At 46.2% G+C, this 24328-nt stretch overlaps 1 protein-coding gene across 2 annotated transcripts; it reads right to left on the reverse strand.

Annotated features, from left to right (window-relative positions):
- Positions 1-1746: 1746 nt before the first annotated feature.
- Positions 1747-21575, reverse strand: rnf19a (ring finger protein 19A, RBR E3 ubiquitin protein ligase). 2 transcript variants are annotated; one of them, XM_046834522.1, is made up of 10 exons: positions 21322-21575; positions 13011-13755; positions 11635-11843; positions 9652-9793; positions 9281-9443; positions 7179-7293; positions 6663-6824; positions 6049-6244; positions 4064-4207; positions 1747-3735 (listed from the first exon to the last, which is right to left on the reverse strand). In XM_046834522.1, exons 1-10 carry the CDS (start codon positions 21350-21352, stop codon positions 3174-3176), a joined length of 2469 nt encoding a protein of 822 aa, XP_046690478.1. In that variant the 5' UTR covers positions 21353-21575; the 3' UTR covers positions 1747-3173. The 2 variants fall into 2 exon arrangements, with proteins under 2 accessions (XP_046690478.1, XP_046690477.1); XM_046834521.1 differs by having other exon boundaries at positions 9652-9796; positions 21322-21572.
- Between the last annotated feature and the right edge of the window lie 2753 nt (positions 21576-24328).

A 24328-nucleotide genomic window follows, 5' to 3' on the forward strand; every position in this document is an offset into this window, starting at 1 on the left:
GAAGCTCCTGCAGAAATGATCACCAATAATCTTCTATTTAATCCTATCATTTGCTTGTTTTTGTTTTGTTTGTTTTATTTTATTTTTTTTTTTGGGGGGGGGGGTTAATTTATAAATAGATAAATAAACAAAACACAAAACTGAGAAGAGGATGTTTGTATTTTGGTCTATAAAAAAAACTGACGTCGTGACCAAAAAAGATAAATATAAAAAATCTGTATAAAATATAAAAATATAGAAATATAAAAGTTTGAAAAATGGGCAGAAGTTTTTTATTGAAATCAGTTCTGAAATGATCAATAATGAAAAATAATTTCTTTAGATTTTATTCACTTGCTTTTATGTTTAGTCATGTTTTTAGTTTTGATCTGAATGTAAAGATCATTATTATATTATGTATTTTATTATTTATTGGATTTCTATTTGTTCCGTCACTGCGGAGGATTTTGGAGGAAACCAGAGCTCAGACGCTGCTCAGCTTTTACTCCTTCACTCCTAATGGCTTTAAAAGATTACAGGGTTCATCATGAACTGCTATTACTTCTGAGAGATTTACACCCGTGTGTGTGTGTGTGTGTGTGTTCTAAGTGCAGGAGCTTTAGAGCAGCGAGTCGGGGCGAGTGAACGGTGCCAATATTAGAACCATTTAGAACCCAATTGGTTTCTCTCCAATCAGAGCTAATGGAGAATAAACCTCTGTCCTTCCAATAATTATCTTATTTATACACTGAGCAATGAGGGTCAGGGGCCTTGCTCAAGGGCCCAATTAAACTTGGCTTTCCAATCGGAAATTCACTTACATTAAAATTATGGAATGTGGCTTACAATTTTCTTTTTTTCCTTTTTATATATATAAATATATATAACTGAGCAACTGAGGGTTAGGGGCCTTGTTAAGGGGCCCAACAGCAGAAGCTTGATGATGCTGGGATTTGAACTCGACCATCTGCTCAGAAGTCCAAGGTCTTAACCACTGAGCTTCTCCTGTAGAAACCCAGGCCCTTCCGAAACCCCCATAGAAACCTCCTTATTCCCTGGAGAAACCCTGCGTGCCCCTGCGTCCCCTGGAGAAACCTCTCGTCTACAGAATCCCAGAGTCCCCTGTGGAATCTCAGTCCAGCAGAATCCCGGCTCCTGTCGGAGACTTGCAGGTCTATCTGAGACTCCTTGCTGGTCCAAGTTGCTCATCTTAGACTCACAGCTTTGAGACATATTGCTTGTCCGAGACTCGCTGCTCTGCTGGAGTTGTCTGAGAGTCGCTGCTCGGAGTTTGCTTGCTGCCTGAAAATCTGCAGATGTGTCGGTAAACACGTGAACACGTGAACACAACGCCACCCAATACAGGTTTTTATATTCAAACTTGAAATCCTCACAGTTACTTATGCAATAAAAAGATGCACAAATCTGATGTCATGATTTCCGGCGTGAGCGAATGCATGCTGAGAGAAATGAATCCATGCTGTAAATATCGCGAGAAAATGATAAATAAAGCTTTCTGAAAAACAGAACCTGAGTCGGCGTTCTTTCATCTGTTACGGGGAGCGGGTTGGGACACGCCCACAGCCAACATCTGGCCTAGAAATTGAGAATGTGCTTGCGGTTTGGGACACGCCCACAGGGAACATGTGACCTGTATAATAAACAAGGCGTGTGTTTCGAAAAGAAACTTAAAAACAAACAATTTACATTTAGTAAAAGGAAGAAGTAAACAGGAAGTGACATCGTGACAGACATCAGTACAGCAGATTCGGCTTTAATTCTCTTTATTTTTAATTCTGAAAGACAGAACGAAGTGACGAGAAACTCAAACAGCTTCATTTATAAGTCAAAAAGGCACCAAGAGTCCACACGGGTACGAACCCAGAATCACGTATTAATCGTGTTCCACCTGAACGCGTGTGTGTGTGTGTGTGTGTGTGTGTGTGTGTGTGTGTGTGTGTGTGTATCAGCCCCCTCACACAGAGCTTCCACATAACGACCTTTTCCCAAAAACGGAAAATAAAAGAGAAAAACATGAAACTAAAAGAACCTTCAACAAGAAAAGACAAAAAATATCATTTACAATAATAATTATTGCAACAGAACAGAAAAAATAAACAATCTGCTCAGATCATTAACATTCTCCTGCTGGTCCCTATGAGGAGAAACAGTCAACATCTCCACCACGTCTCCACCTTCTCACACACAGCTCAAAAATACAAATAATAAAAATCTTCCAACCACAGAGAGAACCGAGCCTGTAAAAATGTGTGTGTGTGTGTGTGTGTGTGTGTGTGTACGCACATGTGCCGATAATCAGGTCTACATCACGAAATACTGAATATTTTTAAAAATGAGCAGTAGAGAGAGAAAAAGCTCTTTGGTTTGGTTCCTCAGCAGAAAGCATCCCAGGTGGATCCTCTGAGGACGCCACTGAGGAGGGTTTAAGCAACATGTGAGGAAGCTTTAAGAAAACCTTTGAGGAACCCTTTGAGGGACCTGCTTTTCTCAGGAGGATCATTTTAACGTCACCCAGAGAAGAATAAAACACGTTTTTGACGTTTCCATCACAAAAACAGCTTTCGGTTTTTAATACGTTTTTTTTTTTTATGCACGGGAAGGCGGATCTAAAAGATCGAGGGGGGGAGGGGGGGGTGTCGGCGGCACTTTGTTTCCATGACGACAATCATAAATAATACTTTAGGAGTCGTTGTTGGAATCGCGGGGTTTTTTTGCGCACAGTAAAATCTTTACAAGAGTTGAGAGACATGACCCATAACCGTAGCGACCGGCGTATAATTGTGACGTGATTGGTGCGTGGAGAATGAAGGCGGGTCGGTGGGCGTGGCCCCGATCGGATACGGCGGCTGAAGATCGGCACACGATCTGAAACACTCGGTGGTTCCGCGAGAAAAAAATCCCACGGTCACAGATGGAATAGAGGCATACGTGTGATCGTCAGCTACATCTTCATCATCATCATCGTCGTCACGTCAGTCACCTGCTGAACATCCACTAGACCTTAATAAACCTGCAGTCACTTACTGTCTTCATCACCACCACCATCGTCCTCCTCACGCCTGAAAATGACTTGTGGAGAAACTTCTAGAAATCTTTTTTAATTATTATATAAAATCTGTGTGTGTGTGAGTGTGTGTGAGGACTGAAAGCTAGCGTGGGGTTTAGCTGAAGCGCTATATCTCAGTTTGAATACAGACGTTGCGTGGCAGAGCGCTCGGCTCGGGAGCAGCGTTGTTATTGCGTTCTTTAGGCGAGCTCTCCGGGCTGAGAGAGGCGGAGCTGAGAGGGCGGGCCGCAGGGGCAGGGGCGGGGCCGTGCTCCAGCCGGTCGTTCTCCACCTCCGGCAGGGGGCTGATGGTGACGGGGGGTCGCGAGGCAGCATCCAGGTCGGAGCAGCTGAACTCGGAGAAGTGGCTGCAGTGCGAGTCGGCGACGGAGGGCAGGCTGCCGCTCAGCGACGGAGAGTCGAACTCGCTCGAGTTGGTGCTGCGCTGCTCCAGCAGCTGAGCGTCCATGTCCTCCCGCGTCTCGTTGATCTTGGTGCCGCCCGTCTTCTTGCGCATCTTTCCTTTGCTCTTCTTCCCCGAGCCGTATTTGCCCTCGTGGGGGCAGGTGGAAGGGCAGACGCCCCGGCCCCCGGTGCTTCCCTCCTCCATGCTGCTGCTGCCGCTGTGGTGACGGAGCTTCCCGAGTTTCGACTCCACGTCCACCTGCACCTCCATACTGCTGCTCTCTCTGCACACACACACACACACACTTTACATTTATAGCAGTAATCTAAATCCAAATCGACCTACATTTATCTCGTTCACACAACAGAGTAGCTATAAGGTTAAGGGCCTTACTCAGGGGCCCCAGAGTGGCACTTTGGTGTGGCTGGAATTTGAACTCAACTTTCAAATCCAAAGCTTAGCCACTAGGCCATCACCTCCCTCACTCACACACACACACACACACACGTCTATAGTCACAATACTCTGACACACACTGCCTTCAACTCCCCCTGTGCTGAAGATGAGGGTGTATAAGGAGGGGCAGATCCACCACTGCCCTGCTTCCTCACCTGTCCAAGGGCATGTAGGCATTAAGAATGGATCCAGCCATGGCTTTGGTACTCGCATTATCACTGATTGTCCCCAGACTGACCGTCCCGGACTCTCCACTCAAACTGCAGCGCTCCTTCTGTACGTCCGCCTGAACCTCCAACCTACACACACACAGATGATGAATAAACAAAACATCCTGTGATAGAGAGAGAGTAAGAGAGAGAGAGAGTGTGTGTGTGTGTGTGTGTGTGTGTGTGTGTGTGTGTGTGAGTGTAACATCTGAAAAGCTTCGTTAGCTCAGCTGAGTAGATTTTGGGTTTAGGAAACTGTGTGATATTAGGGCTGGGACGATTCCCTAATCTGGCGATTCAATACTATCCCGATACTTTTGTGCCGATTCAATACATATTGCGATTCTGTAGCTATTGCGATTCATTGTTTAAATTGTGATTTTTGTTTGCTTAATAAAGATTAGACAATGACAAATACTTGATCATACCCTTAAAGAGACTGTATATGAGTTATATTAACAAAAATAATGCATCACATCTTTCTGAATTTTTATTTCAGGAGCACACACACACACATAGAGCATAAAGAACCTTGAACCATAAACTTTCAAGTACCAAAAACTTGAATATAAAATTTAAATGTGCAACAAAATAACTAAAAACAATACTCTCTAAAATAAAATAAAAGTGCTGTTAAACTGTTCCAATGTCCAACTCAGTCAAGGTGCTAATATCCTTCTCTCTCTTCCTCACCTCAGGTGAGAGCAGTGCAGCTGTTACTGCAGAAAACATTCAACCATGTCATAGGCACTATTCCATCTCGTTAAAACATCTGTTAGAAGTTTGTGCACAGGGAGCTCCAGGAACGTTTGTTGGAAATCCAGTGATGCGTCGTACTCGTCCGAGTAACTTCACGACAGTGGGCAGCTTCACTGTGAGGACAGATTATGAGTGTGCGCGTAGCACTTAATATGGAGAAAGCCGGTTAATTGGGCAGCGATAACCATATTAGACGCATTTTCTGTGACTAAAGCAGGATCTTTATCCGTTAAACAATTCTCAAAGAGGTTTACTTCGCTGCCTCTGCCATGGTTTTGATTTCTCTCGCCAGCTGAAAACGGATACGACGTCATTTAATACAGACAACAACAAAATACGTTTGGCCCTCTGTTGGAATAAAAGCTGTAACATCTTCCCGCCACTTCTCTGAAAAAGTAAAAAAATATAAATATATATCGATTCTGAGGTAGACAAATCGATCTCAAAATCGTTTTAAAAAGAATCGCGATAGTTTGGTGAATCGATTTTTTCTTCCACCTCTATGTGATAATGTGCATAATAACCAGTAGGGGGCATAATAACCAGTAGGGGCATAATAACCAGTAGGGGGCAGCTGGAGATATACGCGTGTGATTTCACCTAATTTGAGGTTCACTCTGGGCAGGGGAGAGTCAGACTGGGGTAAAAAGTGAATTGATTGAGAGCGGTAAATCAAACAGGGAGAGGGCGGGGTTAAATCAGAGGGCAAATCCAACAGAGAGAGAGAGGGTGAAAGTGGTGAATGTGTGTGGTGTTTCAGTGTGTGTCAGTGGTGAGTCAGTGGTGATTGAGTGTGTGGTGAGTGAGTGTGTGGTGAACATGTGTCAGTAGTGAGTGTGTGGTGAGTGGTGAGCGAGTGTCAGTAGTGTGTGTGTGTGTGTGGTCTGTCAGTGGTGAGTCAGTGGTGATTGAGTGTGTGGTGAGTGAGTGTGTGGTGAACGTGTGTCAGTAGTGAGTGTGTGGTGAGTGGTGAGCGAGTGTCAGTAGTGAGTGTGTGTGTGTGTGTGTGTGTGTCAGTCAGTCAGTGGTGAGTGTGTGGTGAGTCAGTATGTGTAAGTGGTAAGTGTGTGGTGAGTGTGTGCTAAGTGTGTGTCAGTAGTGAGTGTGTGAGTGGTGAGTCTGTGGTGAGTGGTGAGTGTGTGGTGAGTGTGTGGTGAGTGTGTATGAGAGACCTGTTAAAACAGTGGCCCACGGTACTTCCTGATAAACTTCCTGTCAGTGCCATGGTGCTGGCGTTTTCGCTCACGTTGTCCCTCATGGCTCCGATTCGCTCCATGTGACTCCCACTGGCACTGAGGGAACCAGTCAGACCCCCGACACTGCCCCCGATACTCGCGTTCTGCCTCGTCTCTGCCACCGATGTACTGTCTGCACGCACACACACACACACACACACACACACACACACACACACACACGTCAACACTACACAACAGAGCAGTGTACTCAATCGACTACAAGACTGATTCTCAGCAGTACGTCTCGTGTCCTACAGCAAAGCACGACTCCATGATGAGGACGATGAAGAGAAAAATGAGAGATGTGTAGAACACACTCGCTTACACAGATTCTTTAGTATTAGGAGCAAAATATTTTGAGAGAGAGAAAGAGAGAGAGAAAGAGAGGGGTGAGAGTGGGGGTAAATGTGACAGTGGGGTAAATAAGAGAGCCAGACAGAGAGAGACCGACTTAGTCTCATATGAAAGAATGGAGACACTCGCTCTGTACAGGCCGGAGTAGATATAGAGTGGGAAGCCTACTGAGGGACACTCGCTCAGACACTGACCCGTCACTGCTGCTCCTCCTCCCACGTTCATGTCGTTCTCGTCATCGAATTCGATGCGTACTCCTTTCCCGTTCCCCGCAGACACCCCGCAGCCTCCACTGCGACACAGAGAGATCGGAACCACGCCGTACACATAGGCCAGCATTATGGGCACTCCGATACCTGCGCACGTGCGCGCACACACACACACACACACACACACACACACACACACACACACGATATTAATAAACAGTGCCTTCTTTGCGTACAGGCTAATTTCCCTTGAACGTCGCTGACGCGTTTTAAACATATCCATAAGTGTAAATACAGTTAGGTGTTGCTATAGAAACCAAATTAATTATCTATGGTTTAAAAACGAGATGTAAAGTTCCTGCGTCTAATCCAAACGTTAGATAATTCCCTGTGCTGAACACACTCGTATCGCTGCCATACAGTGACCGATCCAATCAGAAAAGACTCGAGTAGAGAATCATTACGAGTCTAATATTTATCGCTCTATTCGAACTCGCTCACCGACGGTTACTGCGGCCACCACGGGCGAGACGATGACGGACAGCGTGACTCCTCCGGCAATCACCAGGTTCCTCTTGTGCTTCGAGATTTCCTTTCCTTCATAGCGGCTGTGGATCTGTGGAGGAACGTCGGGACAGGCGGTGAGAGTTTTCATAAATCCAATAAAACACAAATCAGCCATAACATTATGACCATCTGCCTAATATTGTGTTCTGCTGCTAAAACAGTCATGACCCGTCAATCATTAACAACATGAACTTCAGCAGTTTGAGCTACAGGAGCTCGTCTGTTGGATCAGAACCACACTGGTCCGTGTGGTTCTGATCCTTCAATTCCTCATGTGCATCAATGATCCTCGTCCCCCACGACCCTGTCGCCAGATCACCACTGGTTCCTCCTTGGAGCACTTTTGATTCTGACCACTGCAGACCAGGAACATCCCACAAGAGCTGCAGTGTTGGAGACGCTCAGACCCAGACGTCTAGACGTCACAATAATGTCAAACTCGCTCAAATCCTTACGCCCATTTTTCCTGCTTCTAACATCATCTTTGAGCACAAAATGTTCACCTGCTGCCTGATCAATAAATCCACCCACTAACAGGAGCCATGATGAAGATCAGTGTTCTTCACTTCACCACTCAGAATGTTAGAATGCCAGTGTTACGTCATGTCAGAATGTTAGAACGTCGTCAGAATGTTATTTCAGTGTATACATTTTAATCCATCAACACTGACAGTACAGGAATCGCGAGTTTCCTCGAAATCAGGTTTAAAATAAATATATAACTAAAGGAACATGTATGAGGAGGGAACGAACTAAAAACAAAACTATGTAAATAAAGAAAGCAGAAGAATGTGATCCAGAGAACTCTGACCTCTGAGGAATCCAGGAAGTTAGCAGTTATCTTGATGATGAGCAAAATACACAAACAAATATCTGGGGCGGAATCTCAGTCAAGAAGCAGAATGTGGAGGAGTAAGTTCTCACACACACACACACACACACACACACACACACACACACACACACACACACACACACACACACACACACACACACACACGTGAAGTGCTGTTATTGATTTATAAAAAAAAAAAAAGAAAAGCTGTTTCTATGGAAACGATACCATATTGGAAGTCCAATGACAATCCAGAACTGTGTGTGTGTGTGTGTGTGTGTGTGTGTGTGTGTGTGTGGGGAACATAAATTCTATTATATAATAACAAATGCATTTAAAGAATCTACTTTACAATTAGATACCCGATACGGCCAAAAGTGTGTGGACACAAACCATCTTCATGAACATCTCATTCCACATTTAGTTTCCATGTGCTGTTATAATGAGCTCCACTCTTCTGGACAGATGTTCCACTAGATTTTATGGAGATTTGTGTAGATTCCTTCAGCTACATGGGTGTTAGTAAAGTCAGGTACTGATGTAGGTGAGAAGGTGAGGAGGCCTGGGGTGCAGTCAGTATGAAAAAGCTCTACAGCAGGAGATCTTTCACATACCTCCAAACCCATGGAAAGCAGATCTTCATGGAGCTGGATTTGTGCACTTTTGTGGAACAGTTTTGGGGAAGAACCAAATATGGCTGGAAAAGTCAGGTGTCCGATTACTTTTGGGCAGATATTGGTCCTCATTTCTTCACTTAGTTTTGTGATGTATATGTAGTTTAAAAATCGACATTTATAAAGATCACACGTCTCCTGTTTTACCCCCTCGCTAGTCACAAAACCTGGTTACCACGGCAATCGCCCGCCTGTACTACCGCTATCTGCTGTGTCATGTGGTCAGGGCAGAATGTACCATTGCTCAAATAGCACAAATTTCGTTCGTGTCTGCGGGTGCCAGACATTTCTGATAAACACCAAAACGTTTCCTCAGACGTGATCGAGACCAAGAGATAATCCGATCTGAACAATCCTAGTGCAGATCATTCCGATCTCCTGGTCGGCCCATTCTGCATGCAGGAATTAGCCTTGACCACAAACACGTCAGGACCCGGTACGTGAGAATAGACTATAACTCAAGTGCTGATTGGTTGTAAAGATCACATCAGGTCACATGACTGAAAGAACGTAGGGGTGAGGCGTACCTTCCTGCCCACGTACACCGGGATCCCGATGATCATGGCCGGGATGGCGATGCCGGCGATCAGCGCGATTCCGATCGGAGCTCCGACCAGCGTTCCCAACTGCCACAGGATCTTCTTCTTCCTGCTCCATGGCTTCTTACCCCAAAACGTGCAACCTGAGGGACTGGGGGGGGTTCATAATTACAAACCGGTTCATAAGTATTTGGACATGGGTTTTCCTAAGGGGGGTATGAGAGTCTATGGCAGTTTATGATTGTGTGTGATTTTGTGTGAGCATGTGTGTGTGTGACAGTGTGAGTGTATGAGCCTATATGTGTGTGTGTGTGTGTGTGTATGTATGAAAGGGTGTGTATGTATGAGTGTGTGTTTACCTTAAGTAGTGCAAGTCAGAGATCTCCTTCATGCAGAGCCAGCAGAACTCACAGCCACAGACAGCGCAGGTCATGTGATTGCAGCTTCCGTCGTTCATCTTTATGATGTAAGCAGCGCAGCGGGGACAGGGCTTTATATCGTCTGCTACACACACACACACAGTTACAGTGATGTGGCTATGTTTTATACATCAACATTTCTTAAGTATGAGGTCTTGCTACTCTAATATGTGTGTGTGTGTGTGTGTGTGTGTGTGTGTGTGTGTGTGTGTGTGTGTGTGTGTGTTACCTGCAGCACCACTCTCCTGGCTGTAGCTGAGTGTGTGTGAGAGAGAGAGTGTGTGTGTGCTACTCAGCTACAGCCAGGAGAGTGGTGCTGCAGGTGTGTGTGTGTGTGAGAGAGAGTGTGAGAGTGTGTGTGTGTTACCTGCAGCACCACTCTCCTAGCTGTAGCTGAGTGTGTGTGTGTGTGTGTGTGTGTGTGTGTGTGTGTGTGTGTGTGTGTGTGTGTGTGAGTGAGAGAGAGAGAGAGTGTTACTCAGCTACAGCCAGGAGGTGGTGCTGCAGGTGTGTGTGTGTGTTACCTGCAGCACCACCTCCTAGCTGTAGCTGAGTGTGTGTGTGTGTGTGTGTGTGTGTGTGTGTGTGTGTGTGTGTGTGAGAGAGAGAGAGAGAGAGAGAGAGTGAGTGAGTGAGTGAGTGAGTGAGTGAGTGAGTGAGTGAGTGAGTGAGTGAGTGAGTGAGTGAGTGAGTGAGTGAGTGAGTGAGAGAGAGAGAGAGAGAGAGAGAGAGAGGCGCTACTCAGCTACAGCCAGGAGTGGTGCTCCACCACCTCCTGGCTGTAGCTGTGTGTGTGTGAGAGAGAGTGTGTGTGTGTGAGAGAGTGTGTGTGTGTTACCTGCAGCACCACTCTCCTGGTTGTAGCTAAGTGTGTGTGTGAGAGAATGTGTGTGTGTGTGAGAGTGTGTGTGTGTGAGAGTGTGTGTGAGTGAGAGTGTGTGTGTTACCTGCAGCACCACTCTCCTGGTTGTAGCTGAGTGTGTGTGTGTGAGAGAGTGTGTGAGAGAGTGCGTGTGTGTGAGTGTGTGTGTTACCTGCAGCACCACTCTCCTGGTTGTAGCTGAGTGTGTGTGTGTGAGAGAGAGAGTGTGTGAGAGAGTGTGTGTATGTGTGAGTGTGTGTGTTACCTGCAGCACCACTCTCCTGGCTGTAGCTGAGTGTGAGTGTGTGAGTGTGTGAGTGTGTGTGTGTGTTACCTGCAGCACCACTCTCCTGGCTGTAGCTGAGTGTGAGTGTGAATGTGTGTGTGTGTGAGTGTGAGTGTGTGTGTTACCTGCAGCACCACTCTCCTGGCTGTAGCTGAGTGTGTGAGTGTGAGTGTGTGTGTTACCTGCAGCACCACTCTCCTGGCTGTAGCTGAGTGAGTGTGTGTGTGTGTGTGTGTGTGTGTGTGTGTGTGTGTGTGTGTGTGTGTGTGTGTGTGCAGCACCACTCTCCTGGCTGTAGCTGAGTGTGAGTGTGTGTGTGTGTGTGTGTGTGTGTGTGTGTTACCTGCAGCACCACTCTCCTGGCTGTAGCTGAGTGTGAGTGTGTGTGTGTGTGTGTGTGTGTGTGTGTTACCTGCAGCACCACTCTCCTGGCTGTAGCTGAGTGTGAGTGTGAGTGCGAGTGTGTGTGTGTGTGTGTGTTACCTGCAGCACCACTCTCCTGGCTGTAGCTGAGTGTGTGTGTGTGTGTGTGTGTGTGTGTGTGTGTGTTACCTGCAGCACCACTCTCCTGGCTGTAGCTGAGTGTGAGTGTGAGTGTGAGTGCGAGTGTGTGTGTGTGTGTGTTACCTGCAGCACCACTCTCCTGGCTGTAGCTGAGTGTGTGTGTGTGTGTGTGTGTGTGTGTGTGTGTGTTACCTGCAGCACCACTCTCCTGGCTGTAGCTGAGTGTGTGTGTGTGTGTGTGTGTGTGTGTGTGTGTGTGTGTGTGTGTTACCTGCAGCACCACTCTCCTGGCTGTAGCTGAGTGAGGAAGATCTGAAGGGTCTCAGTCTCAGACTGTGAGCTCGTTGCTGTCTGGCTGCGTCACAGGTCTGGTTCGGGTGCCACAGCTGTTTACAGTGATAACAGAACTCCGTCCCACATCCCTCACGTCCACACATGATCTTGGGGCAGCTTGCGCATCCGAACGCGATCACTGCGTACCTGAAACGCACAACAGGAGTAAACGTTTGACATGTGCAGCCTTTTCCGCTTAAAAGAACAACAAATCCAACAGTGGGAGTCAGTGATTAAGACTGGATTACTGATCAGAAGGTCGGGGTTCAATTCCCATTTTCACCAAACTGACACTTTTGGGGCTCTTGAGCGAGTCATTTAACTTTCAGTGCTGCATGGGCACTGTATCATCACAGGGAGCACACACACACACACACACACACACCCCATCTGGCTTGTTAATATCTAACTTATTTTATCGCTCGCTCACACACACACAGGCCGTTCTTTGTTATTGTGGAAAAGTGGAAAATAAACACTAGCGCTCACGGCCGATGGAAATCCAGACTCATAGCAACAGGATGTTAGCATAAACGCTAATGCTGATAGCTGTGAGAAAACAAACAGTGCCATGGAGACGGGTCAATGGTAATATCAACCACCGGCTCCGTCCCAGTAACATCTCAGCGTTAGTGCACAGCTGATTACAGGTTACGGTTTGTGACTCACTCTCTCTCTCTCTCTCACACACACACACACACACGCCCCTGTTGGAGGAATCGGCAGGTTAACAAACATGGCTGCATTCTGCTTGATCAGTTCAAAGAGCCAAGCAGGAAATCTGTCAGAAATTTCATCTGAACTCTGATTCCTGACTCCGCCTCTCTACGGGAATCATTCGGCTCAGCACCCGGGATGTGTGTCGTCATGACGTCACAGTGTGTGTGTGTTAGTTATTGTAAAGTGCAGTTCTAATGCAGATTGATCAGAGAATGGTTTTAAAACCTCTTAGATTTGAGAACATTAAGAGGAAGTTCTCACAAGCTCTCACACACACACACACACACACACACACACACACAGCGATTAACAAAAAATGTTGAGGTTTTGACTCTCCTTTTGATGTTTCCTTTTTCAAGAGGGACTTGTAAATATAGTGTAAACAAAAACTGAATAACTGGTCATAAATGTTTTATTTACTATTTTAAATGTATATATATATATATATATATATATATATATATATATATATATATATATATATATATACACACACACACACACACACACACACACACACACACACACACACACACACACACACACACACACACACACACACACACACGCCAGATATGTGTAAGTGAGCGTTACCCGCAGTCGGGGGCGGGGCACCAGCGGCAGTCGGGGTCAGCAGCGAGCCACCTGCGGAGCATGAACTCCTCGTACTTGTCCATGAGGACACGGTCTCCGAGGATCATGCGGATGTCGTGGGGGTTGAAGCGCTCGGAGCACTCGGGGCAGCTGATGTTTACGCGGCTCTCCGAGATCTCGATGCGCAGGTACTGCCTCAGACAGTCGGCGCACGAGCGATGGTGACACGTCATGATGTCGGGGAAGCGATCTCGGGCGTGGCGCAGCAGACACAGGGGACATTCCAGGAACTCAGAAGATGCGGAGGACGTGGAGGACGACGTGGACGCTACTTCCTGCTGCTGTTGCTGTTGCATCTCTGCCTGGACGACACTGTCGACGCTAGCAATGCCGTCCACGCCGCCCACCGACGCCCGCGGTTTACGTGACTTTGTGTCCAAACGCCGTCTTGGAAAGAGCGACCGGAGCGAGATCCCCCGCTTTTTTGGCGTCTTCCTGACCGAGGAAGAGGAGGAGGAAGAGGAGGAGGGAAGATCCCGCTCCGAGTCCTGGGTCTGGTGAGGATTCAGACTCATCTCTCTGTAAGGAATGCTGGAACTCGGAGAAGACGAGGACGGGGGAGAAGGGGGACAGGATGTGGAGGGAGGAAGGGGTGGGGCTTTTAAAGAAGAGGGCGGGGTGTTAGGACATGGTGGTGAGGCTCGTCTCGGCTCAGAGTCACCACCGGCCTGGATCTCGTCAGGATCTGAGAAGAAAAGAGACGAGACATTAGAGTCAATTAGAGACTTTGAGTCAGTATTGACTAACAGAGTCGCTCCTGCACATGCAACACTGCACATGCAACACTGATTCACCGAGTCAGAGTCCCTCCTGCATACCAGGCACTGATTCACCGAGTCATAGTCACCTCTACATACCAGGCACCGATTCACCGAGTCATAGTCACCTCTACATACCAGGCACTGATTCACCGAGTCAGAGTCCCTCCTGCATACCAGGCACTGATTCACCGAGTCATAGTCACCTCTACATACCAGGCACTGATTCACCGAGTCATAGTCACCTCTACATACCAGGCACTGATTCACGAGTCATAGTCACCTCTACATACCAGGCACGATTCACCGAGTCATAGTCACCTCTACATACCAGGCACTGATTCACGAGTCATAGTCACCTCTACATACCAGGCACTGATTCACCGAGTCATAGTCACCTCTACATACCAGGCACTGATTCACCGAGTCATAGTCACCTCCTGCATACCAGGCACTGATTCACCGAGTCATAGTCACCTCTACATACCAGGCACTGATTCACCGAGTCAGAGTCCCTCCTGCATACCAGGCACTGATTCACCGAGTCATAGTCACCTCTACATACCAGGCACTGATTCACCGAGTCAGAGTCCCTCCTGCATACCAGGCACTGATTCACCGAGTCATAGTCACCTCTACATACCAGGCACTGATTCACCGAGTCAGAGTCCTCCTGCATACCAGGCACTGATTCACCGAGTCATAGTCACCTCTACATACCAGGCACTGATTCACCGAGTCATAGTCACCTCTACATACCAGGCACTGATTCACCGAGTCAGAGTCGCTCCTGCACATCCGACACCAAGTCAGTCTCTCTTCTATATATCCAACAATGATTCACAGAGTCAGAATCGCTCCAACAAACTGGAACATAAGTGCAAAATCCAGACTATGCTCTCCTCACACACACACACGATTTCATAGCTACAGGGACACAATCCAGGAAAACTGCAAACACAGCCAGAGGAAGACTGCTGTATTGAAACACACACACACACACACACACACACACACACACACACACACACACACACACACACACACACACCTCCAGACGTCCTGCGAGTCTCATGGTCTGAAAATGCAAACGGGCCGCTGCTTAAGGCAAACAACATTCCTGAGGAGGGAAATTCCTGCATCGGCTCAGAGAATAACGAAAGCCTGTTGCTGTTTCAGCGCACTCGCGTCACAGCCACACCGGCCTGCTGCGTTACCCTAAACGGATAAAAACACTCTGATCTACAACAGCAACATCCAGTTATTAAACACCTCACACACCAACATCAAACCTGAGCACCACACACACACACACACACCTTCAATACCACTGACCGGCATGTTGTAGCTAAGAGATGGTCACTAGGCAACACACTGTCGCATCTGATGAGCTCTCAGGGGTGTTTCCATATGTAGACAGGAAAAAAAGAGAAAGAGAAAGAGAGAGGGAGAGGGAGGGGCAAATGAAAGAAAAAGAAAAAAAACAGTTTGAGTGAGAAAAAGAAAGCAAGAGAGAATGAAAGAAAAAAAGGAAAGATGAGAGAGGAAGAGAAGAAAGAGGATGAGAGGTGATTTTTGGGATTGATGTTTTGAGATGGTTGTGTACATGCATGTGGGAGTGTGTTGCCATGGTAACCCTGGTAGGTGGTGTGATATGGCAATGGCCCTTAGTTATCACACACTGCTTTACCTACACCACACACACACACACCCACACACCACACCGTCGGCAATAATAGTTAGAGGGAGAAAAGAGAAACTGTGGGTGTATAATTTCTCATAGAAGCAACATACACTTTTCTCAAGCCGCTAAATTGAAGGCAACCTGGTGCGTGTGTGTGTGTGTGTGTGTGTGTGTGTATCAGGAAAGGATTTCTGTAAGAAGTCTATTAAAGGAATTTCCTGCGACATTCCCTGGACGAGAAAAGATCTTCCCTGTGACATTTCAGCACACGTGTGTACACACACACACACACACACACACACACACACACACACACACACACACACACACACAGACTCTCTCTAAAGGTCATTTCTAATTTTCTATTAATAAACTGGAACAGTGTGAATCTGTGGTGTTAAATTAATAACACACTCGGTCGTGCGGTACTTGGGAAACCATAAATGTTGGCATGGTAACAGTGACTCCGCCCCCTGTTTGGGCTACAGAAAGACTCGGTGTGTGTGTGTTTAGAGATATTACTCAGGTGTAAAGTTCAGAACAGCAGGGTGTGTGTGTGTGTGTGGGGTAAACACAGACAGCCTTTATCAGCACTGATACGGGTCAGGGGATCGGATCAAAACCAGCACACTCAGTCACGCTGTGGAAAAATAAACAACCCCATACGGCTCATTAGCTCTGCGCTAATAACGGCTAATCAGTGTGTACACACAGCAGTACAGCCTTCATCATCATCATCATCATCATCACTGAAGTACCGGCCTGGGGAAATGAATCAACTCAACATTATTTTAAAACATCAGCAGAAGATCCGTGATCTCACAATACAGAGACCCCCAAACCCCAGACTAGACAAACACCAAGACCCTAAACACCAGACTAGAGACACCGAGACCCCAAACACCAGACTAAAGACACCGAGACCCCAAACACCAGATTAGACAGACACTGAGACTTCAAACACCAGACGAAACCAAGACAAGAGCTAAAGTGCCAGACAGCGCTTATGACAATTTCATGTGCGCTATTAGCAATAAAATATTTATACATACAGATGTGTATAAACATCCCACATCGTCTGACCGTGTGTGTGTGTGTGTGTGTGTGTGTGTGTACGCAGGTGAAGGACCGATCAGAGACGGAAGCGATCATGACCCAATGTTCCTGAAACGCATTGATCATCTCCGTTATCACAACTCTTCACTGAGTTCAGAGACTTTGTCCCATCACATAGGATGTAGAGAACACACTCAACACACACACCATCCATGCCTGGTGTAGCTCTGAATTAGTACACTAATGTTGTAACAGGAGGAGGTTTAAGGTTGAGAATGTAACGAGATGCAGCATCATTAATAAACCCACATCTCCATCAGGGCCAGGTGACAATCATCTAACCAACAAAGCACAACACAGAGAGAGAGAGAGAGAGAGAGAGAGAGAGAGAGAGAGAGAGAGAGAGAGAGAGAGAGAGAGAGAGAGAGAGAGAGAGGAGAGACAGTGGAAGACAGTGAGAGAGAGAGAGACAGTGGGAGACAGTTTAAAGAGAGAGAGAGAGAGAGAGAGAGAGAGAGAGGAGAGAGACAGTGGGAGAAAGTGAGTGAAGGGAAAGAGACAGTGGGGACAGTGAGAGCGAGGAGAGAGACAGTGGGAGACAGTAAGAGAGAGGAGAGAGACAGTGGGAGACAGTGAGAGAGAGGAGAGAGACAGTGGGAGAGAGGAGAGAGACAGTGGGAGAGAGGAGAGAGACAGTGGGAGAGAGGAGAGAGATAGTGGGAGACAGTGAGTAAGAGGAGAGAGACAGTGGAAGACAGTGAGAGAGAGGAGAGAGACAGTGGAAGACAGTGAGAGAGAGGAGAGAGACAGTGGGAGACAGTGAGTGAGGAAGACACAGTGGCCTTCTGATGTCAGTTTGTGAACTTTGTGATCTGAGTGAAGGTCACATGACCCTGAGTCACAGAGAGACAGACAGACAGTTCAGTCTCGTGTTTCATTATTACTGTCCTGTCAGCATGACACTGTGGTTCCTCAGAAGAGGAAATGGACAGACACTATGGCTCATTCATACATACACACACACAAACACACACACACACACTTACACTTTCATTAATGAGAATAAAAGCAGTAGGAGAGAAACTGCTGAAATCCCAAAATGCCGTGCGAGTGAACGGTGAGAGAGTGTAAGACAGTAAGACATTGAAAAAGACAGTAAGAGACAGTAAGAGTGAGAGACAGACAGTGAGACAGAGTGAGAGAAAGACAACAAGAGAGACAGTGAGGAAGAAAGACCATGAGAGAAACAGTGAGAGACAGTGACAGAGAGAGGGGGAGACAAACATTGAAAGAAAAAGACAGTGAGACAGAGACAGAAGAGACACGGTGAGAGAGAGACAGAGAGGCAGACAGTGAGACAGACAGACAGTCACAGTGAGACTGACACAGTGAGAAAGACACAGTAAAACAGAGAGACAGACACAGTGAGAGAGACACAGTGAGAAAAAGAAGAGTAATGTGTATGTGGTAAACAGTATTAGTATGTATAAATAAAAAACCGGACACTCCTACATTTACACCACCACCTCCACCACTACACAATCACCACCAACACCTACACAACTACACCATCAACAACTACACCACCACCACCTCCACAACAACTACACCACCACCACCTCCACAACAACTACACCACCACCACCTCCACAACTACACAACTACACCATCAACAACTACACCACCACAACTACACCATCAACAACTACACCACCACCACCTCCACAACAACTACACCACCACCACCTCCACAACAACTACACCACCACCACCTCCACAACAACTACACCACCACCACCACCTCCACAACTACACAATCACCACCACCACCTCCACAACTACACCATCAACACCTACACAACTACACCATCAACAACTACACCACCACCACCTCCACAACAACTACACCACCACCACCTCCACAACAACTACACCACCACCACCTCCACAACAACTACACCACCACCACTCCACAACTACACAATCACCACCAACACCTACACAACTACACCATCAACATCTACACAACTACACCATCAACATCTACACAACTACACCATCAACAACTACACAACTACACCATCAACAACTACACCACCACCACTCCACAACTACACCACCACCACCACCTCCACAACTACACCACCACCACCTCCACAACTACACCACCACCACCTCCACAACTACACCACCACCACCTCCACAACTACACCACCACCACCTCCACAACTACACCATCAACAACTACACCATCAACAACTACACCACCACCACAACTACACCATCAACAACTACACCACCACCTCCACAACTACACCACCAACACCTTCACAACTACACCAACAACTACACCACCACAACTACACCACCTCCACAACTACAATCACCACCACCACCTCCACAACTACACAATCACCACCACCACCTCCACAACTACACCACCTCCACAACTACACCATCAACAACTACACCACCACCTCCACAACAACTACCACCACCACCTCCACAACTACACCACACCACCACCACAACTACACCACCACCACCACCTCCACAACTACCACCACCACCTCCACAACTACACCACCACCACCTCCACAACTACACCACCACACCACCACCACAACTACACCACCACCAACACCTACAACTACACCATCAACACCTCCACATCTACACCAAACAACAACTACACCACCACCACAACTACACCACCACACCACCACCACAACTACACCACCACCAACACCTACAACTACACCACCACCAACACAACTACACCACAACTACACCATCAACAACTACACCACCTCCACACTACACCACCACAACTACACCACACCACCACCACCTCACAACTACACCACCACCACAACTACACACCACCAACACCACCACCACCTCCACAACTACACCACCAACACCTACACCACCACCTCCACAACTACACCACCAACACCTACACAACTACACCATCAACAACTACACCACCACCACCACCAACACCTACAACTACACCACCACAACTACACACAATCACCACCACCACCTCCACAACAACTACACCATCAACAACTACACCACCACCACCTCCACAACAACTACACCACCACCACCTCCACAACAACTACACCACCACCACCTCCACAACAACTACACCACCACCACCACCTCCACAACTACACAATCACCACCACCACCTCCACAACTACACCATCAACACCTACACAACTACACCATCAACAACTACACCACCACCACCTCCACAACAACTACACCACCACCACCTCCACAACAACTACACCACCACCTCCACAACAACTACACCACCAACACCTTCACAACTACAACAACTACACCAACAACTACACCACCACAACTACACAATCAACAACTGCATCACAACCACCTGCACAACTACACAATCAACAACAACTACACCACCACCTCCACAACTACACCACCACAACTACACAATCACCACCACCACCTCCACAACTACACAATCACCACCAACACAACTACACCATCAACAACTACACCACCACCTCCACAACTACACCACCAACACCTACACCACCACCACCACCACCACAACAACTACACAACTACACCATCAACAACTACACCACCACCTCCACAACTACACCACCACAACTACAAAATCAACAACTGCACCACCACCACAACTACACCACCACAACTACACAATCAACAACAACTACACCACCACCAACACCTACACACTACACCACCACCTCCACAACTACACCACCACCTCCACAACTACACCACCAACACCTACACCACCACCTCCACAACTACACCACCAACACCTACAACTACACCACCACCTCCACAACTACTGCACCACAACCACCTGCACAACTACCTCCACAACTACACAATCACCACCAACACCACCACAACTACACCATCAACAACAACTACACCACCACCACCTCCACAACTACACAATCAACAACTACACCACCAACACCTTCACAACTACAACAACTACATTACCACCAACACCTCCACATCTACACCAAACAACAACTACAACAACTACAACAGCACAACTACATCACCAACACCCCACCACTACATCACCATCAACACCTCCACAGCTACACCATCACTTCCACAACTACACAATCAACAACTACACCACCACAACTACACCATCAACAACAACTACACCATCACCACCATCCAAACCCTCCAGCACTACACCATCACCAGTGAGATACAGTAGTGATGTAATTACCGGATCTACAGTATCACTAATCTACTCGATGTCTATAAATCAGCATCCCGTAAAGCGGTCATAATAATAATAATAATCATTATAAACAATAATAATAATAATAATAATAATAATAATAATAATAATAAGTGTTTAATGTCACGCTTTCAGCATTTGTATCGTTTCTATATTGTTAAAATAAAAAATAAAAAGTTAAAGTTTTGGCCGCGCGCACTAGTGCTAGCATGCTAATCAGCCAGCGTCCCTGTGATACTTAGCATTGTTAGCAGTAAAGTGATTAGCATTAGCGCACTGTTTTATAGTTCAAAATTAATAAACAAACAAAGACATTTTGCTCGAAAACTGTACAAATCAGCAAGAACGTGTACACACACACACACACACACACACACACACACACACACACACACACACACACACACACACACACACAGAGAGAGAGAGAGAGAGAGAATATAGTTGTGTGTGTAAATGTGATATTACCTCCGGATTCAGTCAAACAGCCGCATTTCATTCCAAACGCCGAGAACTAAACCCGCACACACCGCGGAAACGACCTCAGACACACGCACTGAACTTGTTTCTCTAGAGAGCGCGAGATGAAGGAGGAAAAGAAAACTTAAGGCCGACACACGACAACTCCCTGCGCCTGTGACCGCGGCCGCGTCCCAAATCATCGCTGCCGCCGCACTGCACACTCTAACCGCCTTTGTATGTCCACGACCCTACACGGCCGCCATTTTTTTTTAAGAAAACAAAGGAGACACGGCTCGATTTGGGACACAGCCTCTCTCCCTCACTTTTTTCTGACTCGGCTGCTCCTAAACGCGAGATCCCGCGAGATTTCCACCTGAACAGCGCCCTAAAAACAACGCACGGCGTATGAGTTCTCGCGAGATTTTAAAACAAGTTTTTTTTTAAAGCGTAGTGTTTTAAAAGCTGATTTTAAACCGTTTTGAAAGCAGACGCGTGTGAACCCGAAGAGATCAAAACATTAAGAGTCACAAACAAAAACAAAAATAGATATTTTTTTATTTTGTGACTACGTAAACACAATTGATTACTTGGAAAAAAATGTGAAATGTTACACGAACAAACAAAAGAATCTGGTGAAAGAACCGTGAATTGATCATCAGGGTGTAGGTACTTATTAAACACCACACGTGATTAGATTAAAACTTTTGCCAGGTGTGTATTTATCACATTAATATTCTCATTAATTAGTAAATTAGTTGTGGGAAAAGAAATAAATAAAACACTAAAGAAGCTGGTTTCAGAGAATCATGCAACTGATCTAAAATAGGACCTGTGCACACCTGTGTGTGTGTGTGTGTGTGTGTGTGTGTACACTATTACATAACCATACCCGCATGACTCTGCATTTACAGCTCACATCAAAAGTTCCAATAGAAACCCATGATTGTGGCCAAATATAAATAACAGGAAGTACAGGAGATTTTAGTAATTTAATACAGAAAGTGAAACTGGTATATAGATTCATCACACACACACACACACACACATTTCAAGTGTTTATTTCTTTTCATTTTGATCATTTTGGCTCACAGCTGATAAAAACCCAAAATTCAGTATCAGAAAATGAGAATATTGTGAGAAAGTTGAATTTTGGAGTCTCGTGGTGTCTCACTCTAATCAGCTCATTAAATCCAAACACCTGCTCAGGTTTCCTGAGTCTTTCAAAGGTGTCTCAGTCTGGTTCAGTCTACACAATCATGGTGGAAAACTGCTGACTCGCCAGTTGTGCAGAAGACGATCATTGACCCCCTGCACGTAGAGGATGAGACACAAAAGATCACCACTGAAGAAGCTGCTGTTCACAGACTGCTGGATCCAAGAACATTCATGGAAAGTTGAATGGCAGGAAATTATGTGGTAGAAAAAGATGAAACAACTGATTCATTCCTCATGTCGAGCAGCTCCTGAACCAGAGACGACATCAGAGGTGTCTTACTTGGACAAAGCACAAAAAGGTCTGGACTGTTGCTCAGTGGGCCAAAGAAGAGCAGAGAAGCACGGAATCCGAGCTGCTTGAGGTCCAGTGTAAAGTTTGCACAGTCGTGTTGGTCTACTGTGTTTTATCAGGTCCAAGTTCAGCACAGCCATCTACCAGAAAGATCTAGAGTACTTCATGCTTCCCTCTGCTGACCAGCTTTATGAAGATGCTGTTTAAATTTTCCAGCAGGATATGGCACCTGCCCACAGCACCAAAATCAGTGTTGATGTGCTTGACTGGAGCAAACTCACCAGACCTGAACCCCATGGAGAATCTCTGTAGTATTGTTAAGAGGAAAATGAGAAACAAGAGACCACAAATTGCAGATGAGCTGAAGGTCACCGTCAAAGAAACCTGGGCTTCCATCCCACCTCAGCAGTGCCACAGACTGATCACCTCCATGCCACACCCAATGGAGACAGTAATTAAAGGAAAAGGAGCCTCGACTAAGTATTGAGCACATACAGTAAATAAACACTTTCCAGAAGACAAAATGTTTTAATTTTTTGTGAGTTTTGGGTTTTCATTAGCTGTGAGCCAAAGTCACGAAGAAAAGAAAAACACTTGAAATATCAGTGTTACGAATCTTTATACCTTTCCCTTTTTCTATATTGAATTACTAAATCAGCTTTGTAATAATTTATTGAGATGATCTGCACATCTCATACACACCCTCAGATATACACCTGTAAGAGAGAAACCACCACCTCACAGTGAACCTGAGAGAAGAACCAGAAGAGGCTCTGGATGATGGGTCGTCCCACATGTTGCTAAGAGATGACGTGTTTTGTAACGCGTGAGGTCTGATGCTGCGTAAACATCGATATTGACTTTGATTAAACCCAGCACACAGCTGTTTATAGTGCTTTGAAAAGATGCTGAAATGAAAGAACAGGCAGCTGGAATAGATGATGAGTAAATCCCTCTGACTAGGAAACATGTGGGGTCAAGGAGCTCTTCCAATCAGTCTAATCTCCTGAACTGAAAATTTGAGGTACATTTTAATTAATTTGTGGAAATTTCTTAAAAAGTGCTGAATTTCTAGGGACTGATTGATCACCTTTGAACTAATAACAGTGGAGCTCAAAAAGAGACAAACAGTGGTAATAAAGTAGGAGCAACTGGTGAGTCAGGTGTACAAACTTCTGATCAAATTAAATTGTAGATTAATAAAGTTGAGTTTTGCAGTAGAGCAGAGATACAGAATCAAACATGACCAAACAGCAGCAACAATCAAATCTGATTAAAGCAGCAGTATGTAACAATAAGATTTGGAGACCCCTGTGGTAGAACAGTGGTATTACAGGCATATCCATGGTGTGTGTGTAAAAGCTCTCATGCACCCAGATTTATTCCCTGAAGACACTTTAAACACCAAATCCAGCATTTTTCAAGTCACACAGTTTCAGTATGGTACGTCAAACACACATGGTGAAATCCCACATTTCCATCCAAAACAAATCAAAAGTCAGATGC

Source organism: Silurus meridionalis, chromosome 22 (assembly GCF_014805685.1).
Source record: "Silurus meridionalis isolate SWU-2019-XX chromosome 22, ASM1480568v1, whole genome shotgun sequence".
In the NCBI taxonomy this organism is placed as follows: Eukaryota; Metazoa; Chordata; class Actinopteri; order Siluriformes; family Siluridae; genus Silurus; species Silurus meridionalis.